This window comes from Lynx canadensis, chromosome A3, assembly GCF_007474595.2.
Source record: "Lynx canadensis isolate LIC74 chromosome A3, mLynCan4.pri.v2, whole genome shotgun sequence".
In the NCBI taxonomy this organism is placed as follows: Eukaryota; Metazoa; Chordata; class Mammalia; order Carnivora; family Felidae; genus Lynx; species Lynx canadensis.
This window is the reverse complement of record NC_044305.1, coordinates 105492483-105508274: the sequence shown is the minus strand read 5'-3', so window position 1 is coordinate 105508274 and position 15792 is coordinate 105492483. Positions and strand designations below refer to the sequence as shown.

Below are 15792 nucleotides of genomic sequence, written 5' to 3'. Positions count from 1 at the left end.
GGGTGTGAGGAGAGAGCTGAAATGCCTTTGTTCCTGTGTGCGAAGCTACCGCTCTGTGGGCTTACACATGTGTGTTGTATGTACGTTTGTGCCTATTTCTCAGGCCCCTGTGTGCACCGAACTTTCAAACCATAAATAGAAACACTGCAGCTTGGCAAAGATATCATAGGAATAATTATCTAATTTCAGAACATGTTATTATAATACCTACTTGATGTGTAACAAACTTAACAATGTTCGCGTTATATTCACCAACTCTAAGTTATAGACTCACAATGCCAAGTCCCACCTCAGAGGCTTCTCTGAGACCCTAGTGCAGAGAAGGCCCCAAAGAAAGGTCTTTAAGGAACATCCACCCCCCCCACCCCCACCCCCCAGGGCTTGCTTCTGGATGCGGAGTCTGGCTGGGGAGAGAGGAGATTGCCGGAAGTGGGACGCAGCCTAAATTGGGTGGCAACTCTGTTTCCTCCCAGAATCCCCAGTCCTCACCAGCAGAGGAACCCCTGGAACCGGGAAGGGAACGGCCATATTGGGGTCACCGAGGCAGATAAGCTTTCCCTGACTCAGCAGTGGGCTAGGGGGCCTCATGATCTGCAAGCCTCTCCTCTTCCCCGGGGGGGGGGGGGGGGGGGGGGGGGGGGGGGGGGAGCTGGGTTGGATTGAGGCTGTGTGAGGAGAATGTTTGCTGTTTGCTGCTGCTCCCTGTTGACTTTAGCCAGTAGCTCTGTTTACAAACCCAGGTTGGTTTTCCCAGCACAGTTAATTAGAACAAAGACATCTGGTGTGAGGGCTGGGGAGGGCATCTGCGCAGAGTGTTCCCCCCACACCCAGCAGCCGTGGGCCAGCACAGGGCAGATCAGAGCAGCTAAACAGGACCAGACGGAACTCACCAAACCCAAAGTTCTCAGGAGAATCGTGGCTGTTCTCACTCTGCCTTTCCCATGCTTGCTAAGTTAGACTGGGCCCCCACTTTCGAGACTCGGGGGACCCCCCCCAGGAGTCAGGGATAGATGCCCCTACCTCAGTGGGATCACAGGCTGGAGATCAAAGACTCAGTCCTCTCCTCTGCCCTTCCAAGTCCAAAAGAATCAGGCAGAGATTTCTGTCCCTCTCTCATCACAGTGACTGCATTCTGTAGGAATGTCAGACCTCTTCAGCCCCCCTGCAGGAAAATCTCCCCTCCTGGACACCCCCTCAGAGAGGTGTCCTTCTGACACCTCCCTGACTCCTCTCCAGCCAATTTCTGACACTGCCAGGGAAGAAAGAGATTAACCAGTCCAGAGCCAGAGGGAGGCAGGAAGGTGCCCAGGAAGGTGAGAGGTTCTGGGTGGACAGTTCCAGGGCTGTGGGGATGTGGAGGGCTGGGATGGGGAGGGGCAGCGGCTTATCTCTCCCAGGAGGGGGGAGCTCACTCCAAACAGCTAATGCACTGGCGTGTGAAAGCCCCTCAATTAGCACTAATGATGCAATCAGGGAGGGAGGAGGAGGGACCAGAAGTTCTGGCAGAGTCAGCACCAACCTACACACAGAGCACACACTCCTTTCCTTTTCCCGGACACAGTGGCCCCTTCAGAGACACCAGTGCACACAGTCCACAGACAGCCTGGACCACGCACGTCCGTGGGTACAAACGCATTCTTTGCACAAGCTACTAGCATGCATATGGTTCTGGATCCGCTGATGACCGTGTCTGACTACGGGGATCCCGGGGAGAGGGTTTCGATTGGGGGCTGCAGGGACAAGGAAAATGAGAAACCAGACCGAGGGGTGGAGGTTCAGTAGGGCATCTTCGAACACCTCATGATTGTTCCTCTGATCCCAGAGTTCCCGTCCCACGCAGACTCGCAGGTGCCAGCCTCTCTGCGTCCACCTCTCCACACCCCCACCCCCTTCGCCCAGAGATCCGAGATTAGGCGAGGAGCCGCCATCCCCAGCCCCACCCGCGGGAGGCCCTGGGTCCCGGGAGGGAGCTCTGAAACCACGCGGACCCCCACCACCCCAGAGCCAGCTGCTCGCCACCCGCCCAGCCCATTACCCTCCGGCTTCACCCCTTTATCTTCTCCCCCACCCCGCCCGGCCAGCTCCGTTATCCGCCTCCCGGTCCCGTTATCCGGCAGCCCGGCCCCGTTATCCGCCCTTGCGCGGGGCCCGGAGCTCCCGCGCGTCGCGGGGCCGCCGCTGCCCCCTCCCCCTCTCGCGGCCCGAGCTCGGGGGCCCGCGGGCTGGGCAGGGCCGGAGCCGCCTCCGCGCCGCTTCCCAGGCCCGGACGGCCGCGGGAGGAGGTCCCGCTGTCAGTCAGCGGGGAAGGCCGGGCCGGGCGGCCGGAGGGGGCGGCGCCGAGGACGGGCTCGGGCCGGGAGCTGGGAGGCGGAGGCGGAGGGGGCGGGGGCGGGGGCGGGGGCGGCTCCGGGCCTTATAAGCGGCGGGGGCAGGGCGGGAGGGAGGCAAGTGTCAGGCCGATGTGCGGCCCGCGAGGGGCCGGGGTCGGGGCCGCCGGGGCCATGCGCGCGGACTGGGCAGGGGGCCGGCGGGACGCAGAGCGGAGCCGCCTCGGAGCCTGAGCCTCCCGGGGCCGGGGCCGGGGAGCCGCGCGGGGCCGGCCGGCCGGGGGGGAGGGGAGCGATGCGGCGCCGGCGGGCGGCGGTAGCCGCGGGTTTCTGCGCCTCCTTCCTGCTGGGCTCCGTCCTCAACGTGCTCTTCGCACCGGGGTCGGAGCCTCCGCGGCCAGGCCAGTCCCCCGGGCCGTCGCCAGCCCCGGGCCCGGGCCGTCGCGGGGGCCGCGGGGAACTGGCCCGGCAGATCCGAGCGCGCTACGAGGAGGTGCAGCGCTATTCCCGCGGGGGCCCGGGGCCCGGGGCCGGCCGGCCGGAGCGGCGGCGCCTGATGGACCTGGCTCCGGGCGGGCCGGGCCTGCAGCGTCCCCGGCCCCCGCGGGCCCGGCCCCTGCCCGACGGCGCCCCGGGCTGGCCCCCGGCTCCCGGCCCGGGCTCCTCCGGCTCGGGCCCGCGCCTGGGCTGCGCCGCGCTCCGCAACGTGTCCGGCGCACAGTACGTGGGCTCAGGCTACACCAAGGCCGTGTACCGGGTCCGCCTGCCCGGCGGCGCCGCGGTGGCGCTCAAGGCGGTGGACTTCAGCGGCCACGATCTGGGCAGCTGCGTGCGCGAGTTCGGGGCACGGAGGGGCTGCTATCGGCTGGCGGCCCACAAGCTGCTCAAGGAGATGGTGCTGCTGGAGCGGCTGCGGCACCCCAACGTGCTGCAGGTACGACGCGGGGGGAGGGGTGGTGGTCAGGGGGTGAGGGTGCTGGCTGGACGTGCCCAAGCCCGGTCACTCTGGCTGGAAGAGAAACCTTGGTCTTCTAGGTAAAGAAACGGAGCCCCAGTGACTGTGTCCACGTTAAGCTGGGGGCACAACCCCCGCCCCCCGTGGCTGCTTCCCACCACACTACCCTGCCTCTCACTCCTGAGTGGGTGTCTCTTTAAGGAGGGACTCCTGGGTCTCTCAGCTTCCACACCATATCCTTTGAAGACAGAGGCCAGAACAGAGGGTCCCAAAACTAGAGGTAGGGGTGCCGGTCTGTTAGGACTTAGGACCCTGCTTCGGGCTGGAGTGCCAGGGAAATGACTGCAAGCCAAGACACAGAGCAGAGGTCATCCCTGAGTCAGGATTGCAACTGCAATGATAGGACCCCCTTTCCTGATGGAATCTGAACCCCTCTTCTCTCAACTTCCAAGTGACTTGTCTGACTTTGAAAATGGGACAGGTCGGCAATGGGTTTGGGAATGGCTAGAAAGAGACCCTGTGTCAGGCTTGATTCCCAGAGACTATCCCCACCCCTTACCCCACCCAGAAGCCACTAGAAGGACTGGAGGGAATTGGGTAGTAGGCCAGAAAATGCAGAGCCCTTCCCAGAAGTGACCCTGCCATTCTCCAGGCCTTAAAGTCAGCCCTTGAATCCTTGAGGAAGCCTTAGGGCCTTAGCTCAGTGCTCAGGGGACAAACTACAGGCCTGAGGGTCTCAGCGTCACATTATCAGAGTAGATGTGGTCAGTAGCTGGAAGACTGAAAAAGCCAGATGCCCAGGTTCCTGCTAAATGGGACTCTGTCCCTCCTGTTCCCTGGGGGACAGAGGGGAAAGATGAGACACCCCCACCCCTTGTCCCCTCCAGCCGAGACTAAGAGCATGGGCCTCTCACAGCCCCAGCACTGCCCTAACGCACCCACTTCCTCCTCTCCCCCAGCTCTATGTCCTTGAGTCGGCCCTAGGATTAGACAAACTGTTCCCTTTGCACATGTCTGAGCAGACTGAGAGGGGAATCCCTGACTGGTCTTGGCCCGCAGAACAGAGGGTGTGTGCAGACTCCCCAGCAGAGGAACCGTGCCCATACCTTCCACCTCCTAGCCCACTCAGATTAACCTTTCTGCACCCAGCAGAACTGACCAGAAATCCAGGAGTCCTTCCCTCCTTTGGCGAGGAGGGAGATGGACCCCAGGCCTGGGTGGGTATTCCAGAATGAGAGAGAGAGGCCAGAGAGCTATTTATATTCCCGCTGGCTCCAGGTCTCCCCAGGCTACCCGAACTCTGGTCAGACACTTGTGACCAGGTCCTAGGCCCTGAACCGGCTGCAGGAGGTCAGGCAGAGCCAACAGTTGTGGGTAGTTATGCCTGGTTGCACAGCTGACACTGTGCCTGGAGCTCCGGGGAGCAAGCGGCTGGTTACGTGGCCGTTCTAACTGGGAGGATCTTGTTCTCTTCGCTTCCCAGGGGCTCTTGGGAACTTTTTGGCAACCCTGGGGTGTCAGTCTGATTCTGAAGCAGTGGAGAAGCAGGACATTAAGTGTTAGTTAATTGACTCAAGACGCCCCTCCCTTAGGACAGGTTTGAGGTTTACTGCGCTTCCCTGTCTCTTACGGAATTTCTCCCTCCCTCACTAACCCCAGCCAAGCTTCCTGACCAGCATCTAGCCAACTGCCCCCACACATCACAGAGTGCTCCTCAGCTTTAATGTCAGGCCCCCTGCCCAATTCCGAAGGCGTCAAAATGAAATTATATGAAACAGCCGAATAGTTTTCACCCATCCCCTCGCTAGACCAAGACTGGGCTGTCTGAGGTTGGCTGTGTGACTTTTCCAGGGTCAGAGACTGGTGTTAGTCACCCTGGGGCATAAGGGTTATATGGTGGGAAGGGTCCCAATCCTTTCCATCTGGGGAAAGGTAAAAAGCTGCCATTCCAGCAAGGAAAGGCTTCTTTGGTGTGAGTTTAGGAACTGCTTTGGGAGTGATTTCCGTTGATCCCCCCGACCCCCAGCCAGGCTCCTCTGGCTTCCTCAGCAGCATGTTACCTCTGGTGCCAGGGAAGCCTGCTGTGGGGTCTTCTTGCTCAGGAGGCTTCAGTGAGGGTACGCAGGGAACTAGAAATAATGTTTTAATACCTCTTAATCATTTAAAATTTCAAAATCGTTTGGTAGATGCCCTGGGGAGGAGCCAAAGAATGTTTCTGACAATTCTGGCTCCCCCAGGCCACCCGAAGCCCCTTCCCCCTCTCTGGCAACCCCAAAGTTGGTTCTGTGGGTTCTAATAGAAAATGGCCAGGTAACATGTCCCACGTGCACCTCCCAGCACTCTCTCTGGTCTCTGGGGACTGCCTGGGTGAGCTCTCTCTTTCTTCTCACACACACACACACACACACACACACACACACACACACACACTCCTCACGTGATAGATGCCTCTATAGCCCAGGGTCAAAGGGCGCAAGGGTCTTCCCTCCCCCCAAACTCCCGTAGTCCCAGGAGCTCAGGCCTCAGATGGGGCCCCAGGCGTTCTTGGGCCCAGAATCTGGCCCTGCTAGGGTATATTTCTTCTCCCAAACGAACAAAAGATGTGCCTGAAATGCTCAGCCTCACGCTTCCTGGGGGGGTTAATGGTGTCTTTTTATTTTTTCCTGAGGGGTGTTGATTAATACCTCGTTAACAGCGCATTTAACGACCTCCGGGTGTTTAATACCCTTCAGAAGTTTCCCACAAAGGCTCAGACTCTGGGCAAGAAAATGAGAACCAGGCCCCAGGGCTGCTCCCCTTACCTTCCTCCCCCCACCCCGCCCCACCAGGATCTGGGGCCTCCCTGGGCTGGTGCGAGGTGGGGGAGCAGACAGAGAAGGAAGAAGAGGGTGCCTGGGACTGTCCCCTGATCCCCCAGTTCACCACCCTGGTGAGCTAATGGCGGACGCTGAGTCGTGCCTTCTCTCTCATGCCAGCAGGACTGGGGCCGCTGGCTTCAGGAAGGGGGTGCTGAAAGGGCACTCCTGGGACCGAAGGGGGCATGTGAGGGCCCGGAGTAGATCTGGGCGGGGTGTGAATGATGGTAAGAAGGGTGATGGTATGGTATGTAGGGACATCTAGCCCGTGCTTGGATCCCCCTGTGCCGCACTCCCCCCTCAATCCCCACATTGTGCAGCTCTCCCCTCTGCCTGCTGCGGCCTGGACAACTCGGCCTTTGTGTTCCTACCCCACAGGGTGCTGGTTGTTTTGAGCAGCAGCTGACCCCTAACTGATGTGCAGTGTGGTGGCAGAGGCTGAAGGAAGCAGGGCTCTCTGTGGATGCTGGTTTAGGTGTTAATGACAAAGTCAGGCTGTGCTTCCCACAAGTCCCTGAGCTGAGCTGTACCAAGCCCAGCCTCAGGCCCTACGGAGTGGGCAGGCCCTTGTGAGCATGCCCCCAAAGAACTGATCTTCCCCAGAAACCTTCCCTTACTACTCTTCCCATTGGTGGGTGTGACCACCGCCTCCCCCTCACCACCAACATATGAAAAACACGCCAAGGATGTGCCCCTTGGACACTTTGTTCTTACCTACTGCTTGTTCCCAATCCCGAGGGAGCTTGTTTTACCTCCCACAAGACCAGAGCTGAGAAAAGAATGAAGCTGCCCCCAAGTAGAAATGATAAAGAATAGAGAAGGATTGGAGCAGAGGCAGAGGTATAATACCAATTTGCTGGCTTGTTGATTAACGGATGATATTCTTAGAATTCGAGTGACGTAAATTTGAATCCTAGCTCCTGCATTTATCAGCTGTGTGATGTTATGCAAGGAACTTAACCTCTCTGAGTTGGTTTCCTCACCTGTAAATTGGAGACTAATAATAGTACCTACTATGTCTGTGTAATTATAAGAATGGAGTTAGGCATGTAAAACATTTAGCACAGTGCCTGGCACATGGTTGACACATGGTGTCCAGACCTGCCCATTTACCTGGGAGGCGGGAGGTAAGAGGCTGATGTAATCAGCAGGAACTCTGGCTGCAGGGACAGAGGGCAGACTTCTCAGGCAATGCTGTCGATGCTGGTCTCTTCTGGCCTGAGCTGCAACAACAGCCTAGGGATGGGGGTAGGGGGTCGGTAGTGCACAGGGAGGGGGCATCTGACAGCCCAGCCCTTCTCTGTCCCCACCCCGACCCTGTGACCTAATGACCTGCCCTGGACCTCCCCTAGCTCTATGGCTACTGCTACCAGGACAGCGAGGACATCCCAGACACCCTGACTACCATCACGGAGCTGGGTGCCCCTGTGGAGATGATCCAGCTGCTGCAGACTTCCTGGGAGGACCGTTTCCGAGTAAGCAGGGAGGAGGGCCGGGCCCTGGGTTCCTCGCTGGGACGGTTTTCCCTTAGAAGGCCAGCCCTCCAGAGCAGCTTGACTCCTCCTCCATCTAAAAGGAGGGAAAGTTGGAGCAAAGCTGACTCGGCCATCAGCCAAAGGGTTAAAAAAAGAAGCAAGACCTAGAGGATCCTGACGTTTTTGTACTCCTGCCCCCTTACACACACACACACACACACACACACACACACACACGTAGCCTGGCTGCAAAGGACTAGAAAAGACCTTAAGGTCAGCTTGACCCTCCCTCTGTTTCCACACACTGAACTAAAACCACATTCAAGATGCAGCTTCAGGGAGGAGATCCGTTACCCACAAGCTTATGTGCCGCCCATGGTCAGGGTCAGGCCAGCCTGGATTAATAGAAAAATCACTGGCTTGCTCTGTTAGGGCCCTGACCCTCAGCCCTTAGTAAGCACTGGAGCCTTTAAGAGAAAAGCCAACCCCTCCACCCCAAGCTAAGTCCAGAACCCCAAAGGGGTGAGCCCTGGAGCCCCCCAGGTGCTTTCCCAGGAGAGACATGATGAGCAGCCTTGTGTCTACCTCTCAGATCTGCCTGAGCCTGGGCCGCCTCCTCCACCACCTGGCCCACTCCCCGCTGGGCTCCGTCACTCTGCTGGACTTCCGCCCCCGACAGTTTGTGCTGGTGGATGGGGAGCTGAAGGTAACGGATCTGGACGACGCACGCGTGGAGGAGACACCATGTACAAGCAGCACAGACTGCATACTGGAGTTTCCAGCCAGGAACTTCACCCTGCCCTGCTCAGCCCAGGGCTGGTGCGAGGGCATGAATGAGAAGCGCAACCTCTACAATGCCTACAGGTGACCTCCACTTCCCACTCAGGAAGGCCAGGGAGGGAGAGTAGGCCCCGGAGGGTGTGGCGAGGGGAGAGCCAGCGTGGGCTCCAGGAGGCCAGCCAGGGCAGGGAGGCTCGGCCTTGACCAACAGAGCAGCAGCGGCGGGGAAAGTCTTCCACCCACTCAAGAAGGGAACATTCAGGCTCCTGATGATGATGCTAAAAATAGCTCCAAGGAGAATCTGGGTTGGGGGGTGGCAGCTGGAGACTTCTTAAAATAGTGTCACAGTGGAGTCTAGGGCTGGTGGGATCCGTGTTCCCCCTTTCTCCCCTGGTCCTTCACCTCTGGAAGCTCCTCACTGGGCCCCAGCTATGGGGCTGCTCTGACAGCGATCAGCTCATGGGGTAAGATGGGACTGGGTGGTGGGGAAGTCCTGGGGATGGATGAGGGAAACAGACCTCAGCTTTCAGTTTCATGTAAAGTCAAATTTTGGCCTTAGCATATGCCCAGATCCCTACCCTGAGTCCGAGCAGACTCCTTGGTACACTCTGGGGTTATGCCTAGGCCTGAGGGATCAGGCTCCCCAGCCCGATTAGGGTTCTGTCCCAAGTTGGGGCAGAGGAAAGATGCGTCCTCCAAGGCTGGACCACTGAGCCCCTTGTTTCTCTCCGTCCCAGGTTTTTCTTCACATACCTCCTGCCCCACAGTGCCCCACCCTCACTACGACCTCTGCTGGACAGCATTGTCAATGCCACAGGTGAGCTCTCCAGGGCCCTTCCGCGTCCCATCACCCTGCCCCTCCCCCAGCAGGCATGGAGACAAGAATGACCCAGGACAGCACATAGTCCAGAAACCATCGTTTCCCAAAGTGGCATTCTGTATCAAACCCCCTTACCAGTACGCTGGTCATGTGGGCCCAGGCTTCAGAGGGAGAGAGGGAAAGGCAGCTGGTTGCCACCTCAGGGAGGAGTGGAAGCCCATGTACCCTCTCATAGCCACACTGCACTCTGCAGGAGAGCTCACCTGGGGAGTAGACGAGACTCTGGCCCAGCTGGAGAAAGTGCTACACCTGTACCAGAGCGGGCAGTACCTACAGAATGCCACGGCAGGCGGCAGAGCTGGTGAGTGGCTCCAACAGGGCTCCAGGGGCTGGGGAGGTGGGGAACAGGTGGGAGGGTGAGTGGTCGCCCTCACTGGGCTAAGCGGCTCATCCTTCTAAGGCACACTTGGGGAGACCACTGACTGTTTAGCCTTTACTTGGAGGTGTCCTCTCTGGCTGAGTGGTCATTCTGCCTTGACCTGGGGAGGTGGGCCCTGATACCCCTTCTCCGGGTGGCTCCAGACCCCACTATGTACTGACTGTGTGACTTTGAGCAGATTACCTACACCTCAAGCCCACTTTGCTCATCTGTGAATTGGGTTTATTACGTGCCTCACAAACTACTTCTGGGGAATAAATGCCAGGGGAAGTGTGTGCAAGCAATTAACCTGGTTCCTATAACACAGCTGGAATACAATATATGTTTGCTTCTCTTTCCTTCCTCTACCCTTCTGGGGGTGAGAAAGGTGGCTGGAGGTGGTTGGGGCTCCTTAGCAAAACGAGTCAAGAAGCCCAAGAATTCCGGGCAGAGAATTCTAGCCACTGCTATAGTCCCTCCGCTGAGGCCCTGGGGTTTATCATGGTTGGCAGGGGGGCCAGGAGTGGGCAGCCTCTGTATTCAAGGAGCTCTGGCCAGTCTTAGGGGTGGGGGAGCCCTCGTTAGCCCTGTAAATAAAGTTTAACGAGGTGAACAATGGCTGGCTCTGTCCCTGAGGACGCCGTTTATGGGGCTATAAATCACAGCCAGCCCTGGACTTTGGTCTAGTCCCTGGGAGAAGAAGGAGGCAGGAGGGCGGGGTGGCCAGAGGCCCAGGGCCTCTGCATTATCAGTGCAGAGCTGAGGCTCCCCTAGCAGCAGAAAGGACTCAGGTGAACAGGCGGCCTGCAACTAAGCAGCTTCCTGATTGAGGAGCTCTCAGAGCATTTGGGGGCTCTTTCCGCTAATGGGAAGATTTGTCCTCCAGCCCCCTCCCAGACACTGAAGTTGTCATTGCTGTGTTCCACGTTCATTTGCATTCCCCTTAAGCTCAGAAACCTCCCCTTAAGCTCAGAAACCTCTAACTGTCCCCTCCCTCAGGAGCTTGCCTAACCTCTCTGCCCAAAGCCAGGAGGAAGTAGGACCAAGGGGTGCTCTAAACTCTCACTACTCCAAAGTGCCGTCTGCAGACCAGCAGCACCAGAAGCTGGTTAGAAGTGCCCAATCCTAAGCCTCGCTCCAGACCTTCTCAGTCGGGATCTGCACTTTAACCAGGTTCACTGGAGATTCACAGGCACACTGAAGTTTGAGAAGCTCGGCTCTAAATGTCTAAAATGTCCTGATCTCCAGCTCTGTGTGTGTTTATCCCACGATGTGCCCACCATCATGTGCTGTCTGAACCCACTGTGCACTCTTAGATTTGGGAGCTGTGTGTCTCCCAGAAACTGAATCTCACCTTTGCCTTTACTGGGTGGTCAGCCCAGTCCCCCAGTGGTAGCTGCCTTCATCATCTCCACGCTAGGGCTAGATTTCAGCTTTCAGCTTTCCGTTAGGAAATGAGTCTTAGCCCTGTTCATAAAGCGGCCCCAGTGCCCTCATGCCTAGAGACACAGAGTTCTCATCTGAGCTCTGTCCCCAACCCACAGAGTACCAGCGCCTCCCAGGCAGCACCATCCCCCAGGAAGACTACCGCTGCTGGCCCTCCTACCACCACGGAAGCTGTCTCCTTTCAGTGTTCAACGTGGCTGAGGCCGTGGACGTCTGTGAGAGCCATGCCCAGTGCCAGGCCTTTGTGGTCACCAACCAGACCACCTGGACAGGTGAGCCAGTGGGAAAGGACACCCGGAGGGAGGTGACTGGAGCTCCCTGGAAGAAACTGACAGGTAGCGGTCCCCCATCAGAAGCCAGGTTTGATGAGAAGACGAGAAGGCCGAGATGATGAGGGACAAGTGTGTGTATCCTCTGGGCAGTCACATTAGGGAGACTGGCCCCGCCTGCAGGGAGAGAAACAGTCCTGTTACGTCTCACCTCTGCCCCCAGGTCGGCAGCTGGTATTTTTCAAGACAGGATGGAGCCACATGGTCCCCGATCCCAACAAGACCACATATGTGAGGGCCTCGCTGACCTGAGGGCCCAGCTGGCGGCAGAGCAGCCCCCGCCAGCTGGGCTCGCCTGTGGAGGGAGGGAGTGACTTTCATATGTCACCTGCAAAGCCCTGCAGACGAGGCTGACACCCCCCAGTGAGGCGACCAGGACAACGTGCAATAATGCCAAATGTTAAAATGTGAGTTTACCGGTCTAGGTATGGGACTGCTGGCCCCAGGCCAGGAATCACGGGGGGCTGACCGGCTCTGCAACCCTCTGGGCTGCCAGCGAGGCTCAGGCTGGTGTCCCCGCGGGGGCCTCTGCCCCTGGCTGGGACAGTTCTGTGGGCAGCCCCATCACTGTGTTCATGGTATGAGAATGTAGCCAGAGCCCCTGCTGCTGCTGCTGCTGCTGCTGCTGCTGCTGCTGCCTGCCGCAATCTGGCAGGGGCTGCGTGGGGACAATCGGTCACGGGGTGTTCTCTCAGCCGAGCTCCGGATGGCGATGCTCTGGGATGTGGGAAACTCCGTACCTGGGGAGGCCGCCTCCGGCCGCTCAACCGGGGGCACCCGCAGGCCAGCGCAGGGGCGGGGACAGAGGAGCACACACATGGTATGAGCCAAGACACAGGGTCAAGGAGCAGGTTGCGGTTTGAGCCAGGACCTGGGGTGGGGGTGGGGCCGGGGCCTTTCTGCCTCATTTGCTTTCAGTGAAAGCCGCCAAGCAGCCAAAACCAGCCTCTCCCCCCTCCTGGAGTTTGTATATCCAGAAGCTTTTGTATTTCTTGTTCGTTAAAATGTTTATTTTTGTAAAAAAAAGAAAAAAAAAGAAAAAGGAAAAAAATCAGTCAATTAATAAATGACGTTTCCTGGCAAGGATTCTTCCCAAGCCACAGTTTCTTGGGCTGACTTACTCATTCTCACTTATCGTCTTTGGTGTTTGGGGGAAATGGGGGCAGGAGGTCATGGGGGATGACCTCTGGAGGAGTGAAATCTTTGTGGCAAACACTGCAGTTGGCAAAACGTGTTTTCAGGTCCCTCTCCCATGGTGCCCACCTCCCTCCTTGGCCCTCCATATCCATGTCCGGACAAGAGACATGAGAGACTTCTTCCTACAGGGAGGTTCACGCTTTAATACACACCGGCTTCTTCCATGCAAAGCTTTTACCCAGAGGACTGATGTCCTAATGGCGTGATGTCAGCCACGTCAGGGGACTCCCAAGCAACCTGCCGTCAGGTCGCCTTTGCCCCATACAAGGTTTGGCCTCATCATCCTCACCACCGCCCACCACAAGCTAATGGGCAATTTTTTTTCAGAGCCTTTCCCCAAGCATGAAATATATGGAAAGTGGGAAGAAAGGAAGGTCTATGGAAAGACCAGCCCCCTCTTCCTGGGTTTTAGGCCGGAGGGTCTAGGAGGGGAAGACTCAAGCGGTGGAAGCCCAGAGGGAAAATAAGGACCTAAGTGTTCAAGGTCACACGGAGGCCACAGGGAGCCCAGCAGAGATACGTATTTTCTAACTTGAAATCCTGCACCTTCCCTCCTACATACACACCGTTCTGCTTCTAGAATATTTTCAAGCACACAAACCTTTGAGGGTTTTGAAAAGAATGACCAAACTTTAACTCAGAACCCAGGTTCTATTCAACAGATGTCATTGTTGTAAGTTCTCAGGTACAAGACGTCCCTGTATAGTTCTAGGGGATTGAGGAGTCCGTGTTAGTTCTAGAATCCTAACCGTGGATGCTGCACAGACCCTCAGGGTTGCACCTCACTACCACCATGCCTAACCCACACGGGCCACATCTTGCCTCTGTCTACCTGGACTTGGTGATTGCGGGGAGGGTCAGAGCCACCACAGTATCTCACACCATGTCTCAACCAAGACAGGTCCCAGCCGTGCTTGCCACCCTCAGGCCCTACCCTTCCACAAAGGACCTCAGCTTTCCTCAGTCTCCACACCCCTTTCCTCAACGGAACTCATGTGCTACAACACATCTAGCCTGCCCCTGCCATCCAGTGTTAGATTTACACTTTCTCTGTTATTCTCCAGCTGCCAACCAGTGCATGGAGCTCTGAGGACAGAAGGAACCACGTTGCTAAGCTGGGACCAAGCAGGTGTCATGGGGCTGGGACAGGAAAATCTGCAGGTTCTGTGCAGTCCAGAGAGAAGCAAAGACCTTGATTACAGTCAGCAGAGAGGCCCACAGGGAACTGTGTGGCTCAGTGAGAAAGAGCAGGCTGAAGATGAACCGAGAACTGCCTTCTAGACTCTAGAAGTTTCTGGAGGTGGCTGGGGGAGAGGGGCAGGCCTATCCTCAGCAGGGTACGATTATCACTCCAGTTGGAGGTCCAGAGCACATTAAACTGTTTTAGAAAGAGTGGGGCACAGGCGGCTGAGGGGATGGTGGATTGCTTCTTCCCCAGTGAGCGAGCCTTGCCTCAGAACCTAGATATCTGGGGCAAAAATGGCCAGGCTCAGTCCTGCAGAGCAGAGAAAAGGGCATTTGCAGCTGGGAATGGAGAGGTGATAGAGTGCCCTGAAAGGAAGAGGACAGGGAGTAAAAAGCCTGAGGCAAAATCATCCCTCCCCCACAGATGGCCACTCACATGTAGCCACCTGTCTCCCTGGAAAACGTTCAGTTCCTGGGTACATCTTGTCCCCTTCCTGTGGAAGCCAGAACCACACTCCCTCTCCCCAAAGTCTATGTTCTTTCCACTCCGCTGCGCGGCCAAAGATACCCAGGCCTCGTGCGCTGAAGAAATACATTCACCCAACCAAAGCTGCAGGTGGCAGTCCCAGAGGAGGGAAGCCAGAGGTGGGTCCTTTCCAGGGCTGGGGAAGTAGGAAGCAACATGAGAGGGGGTCATGTTGCCACTGGTCCCCCGAGAGGCTCTGGAGGAATGTTGGCCAGTCCTGTGTTTTGCTCTTCGTGTGATCTGGGCTGTGACAACTCCCTGAGCCTCCCATCTCCTCACCTACAAATTTCAGATCAATAATATCTGCTTCACAGGAGTGTTATAGGGACTGAATGAAATTATGCAAGTGAGGGTCTTAGCCAGTGTCAGCAGTTAAGTGTTTAGGAAATACTAACTGACCTGTCACTGCTCTGAGCGAGCTGAGCCCTCGGCATTCATCAATGACCTGGCCTGGAAGAGTGGACAGGGGAGGACCAAGGCACAGCCAGACTCTCCCCACACCCCACCTCCAGCACCCCCAACAGGGAACCCTGCCATGGCCTGGAGGAGGTGGAGCCGGGCTCTCCGGGTCAGTGCCCTGGGAGTTGAGTGTGTGGCAGACAGGAGGAAAAGGATTAACATGAAAGCAGAAAATGGGATTAGGAGGCCTCAGGATAATGTGCCCACCCGCCCGCCATCCATGACAACGGCTTCTTGCTTTCACTCTTTGGCTTCTGGAGCCCAAAGCATGTAAAGCCTGGTTGCTCTCTGTTCCAAGGGGCAGAGCCAGCAAAAGACTTGGTAGGCTCAGAGCATGAGACTATTCAGTCCGCTAGGAAGAGGGCCAGGCTGCCTTATATGCGCTTTCTCATTTAATCCCCATGGCAACTCTGAAACGGGTGGTGGCCCAGATGAAGACCCAGGATGCAAGCCTCCGAAAGCCCGTATTCTTTCCCCTCCACCCTCTGTCTCACGGGGGAGCACAGCGTCCCCCTGAACCCAGATCATTGATGCACTCAGACCTGCACTTCCACTGGGAAGGGTTCCCAGACCCACGACTGCCTTTGACAGAAAACCCAAAAGGCAACTTAAGGAGACCAGGTCTGCCTCTCTGGCTCATCCCCAAAGGGTGAGGATGCCCCCAAAGAACCTGACCTTTTTTAAGGACCCCTTTGTGGTCGGTCACAGGGACTTTTATTTCCTCTGTTTGCTTCTTTGTGAATCCAGGCCAATACTGCACCATCAGGTGGAGAAAGTGCTACCTAAGTCCCATCTATGTGAAGGGGACAGACCACGATATTTCTGAAAATTACCTCTCAAGTTCTAGAGGATCCTTAACGACCATGTACAAGGAGTTCATTCTCCCACCCCATTCCATAAATCAGAACAAGACCCATCTCAGCCTCCTTTTTTAAGACTGTGATCCCTTGTCCTTCTCCCCCCATCCTATGTAGTCCCTCACCCCCAATCACTCACCTACCCTCTACTGGTCTCCTTTCA

General features: G+C 57.1%; 1 protein-coding gene across 1 annotated transcript; it reads left to right on the top strand.

Annotated features, from left to right (window-relative positions):
- The first annotated feature begins 2622 nt into the window (after positions 1 to 2622).
- PKDCC (protein kinase domain containing, cytoplasmic) lies at positions 2623 to 12507 on the top strand. The gene is made up of 7 exons (XM_030311224.1): positions 2623 to 3261; positions 7490 to 7612; positions 8205 to 8476; positions 9130 to 9209; positions 9466 to 9573; positions 11175 to 11348; positions 11569 to 12507. The coding sequence occupies exons 1-7, from the start codon at positions 2623 to 2625 to the stop codon at positions 11655 to 11657; spliced, it is 1485 nt and encodes a 494-aa protein (XP_030167084.1). The 3' UTR covers positions 11658 to 12507.
- Positions 12508 to 15792: the final 3285 nt, after the last annotated feature.

Coding starts and splice junctions, on each gene's coding strand:
- PKDCC (XM_030311224.1), top strand. CDS start 2,623: ATGCGGCGCCGGCGGGCGGCGGTAGCCGCGGGTTTCTGCGCCTCCTTC. Junction 3,262..7,489: donor GGCACCCCAACGTGCTGCAG/GTACGACGCGGG, acceptor GACCTCCCCTAG/CTCTATGGCTACTGCTACCA. Junction 7,613..8,204: donor CCTGGGAGGACCGTTTCCGA/GTAAGCAGGGAG, acceptor TCTACCTCTCAG/ATCTGCCTGAGCCTGGGCCG.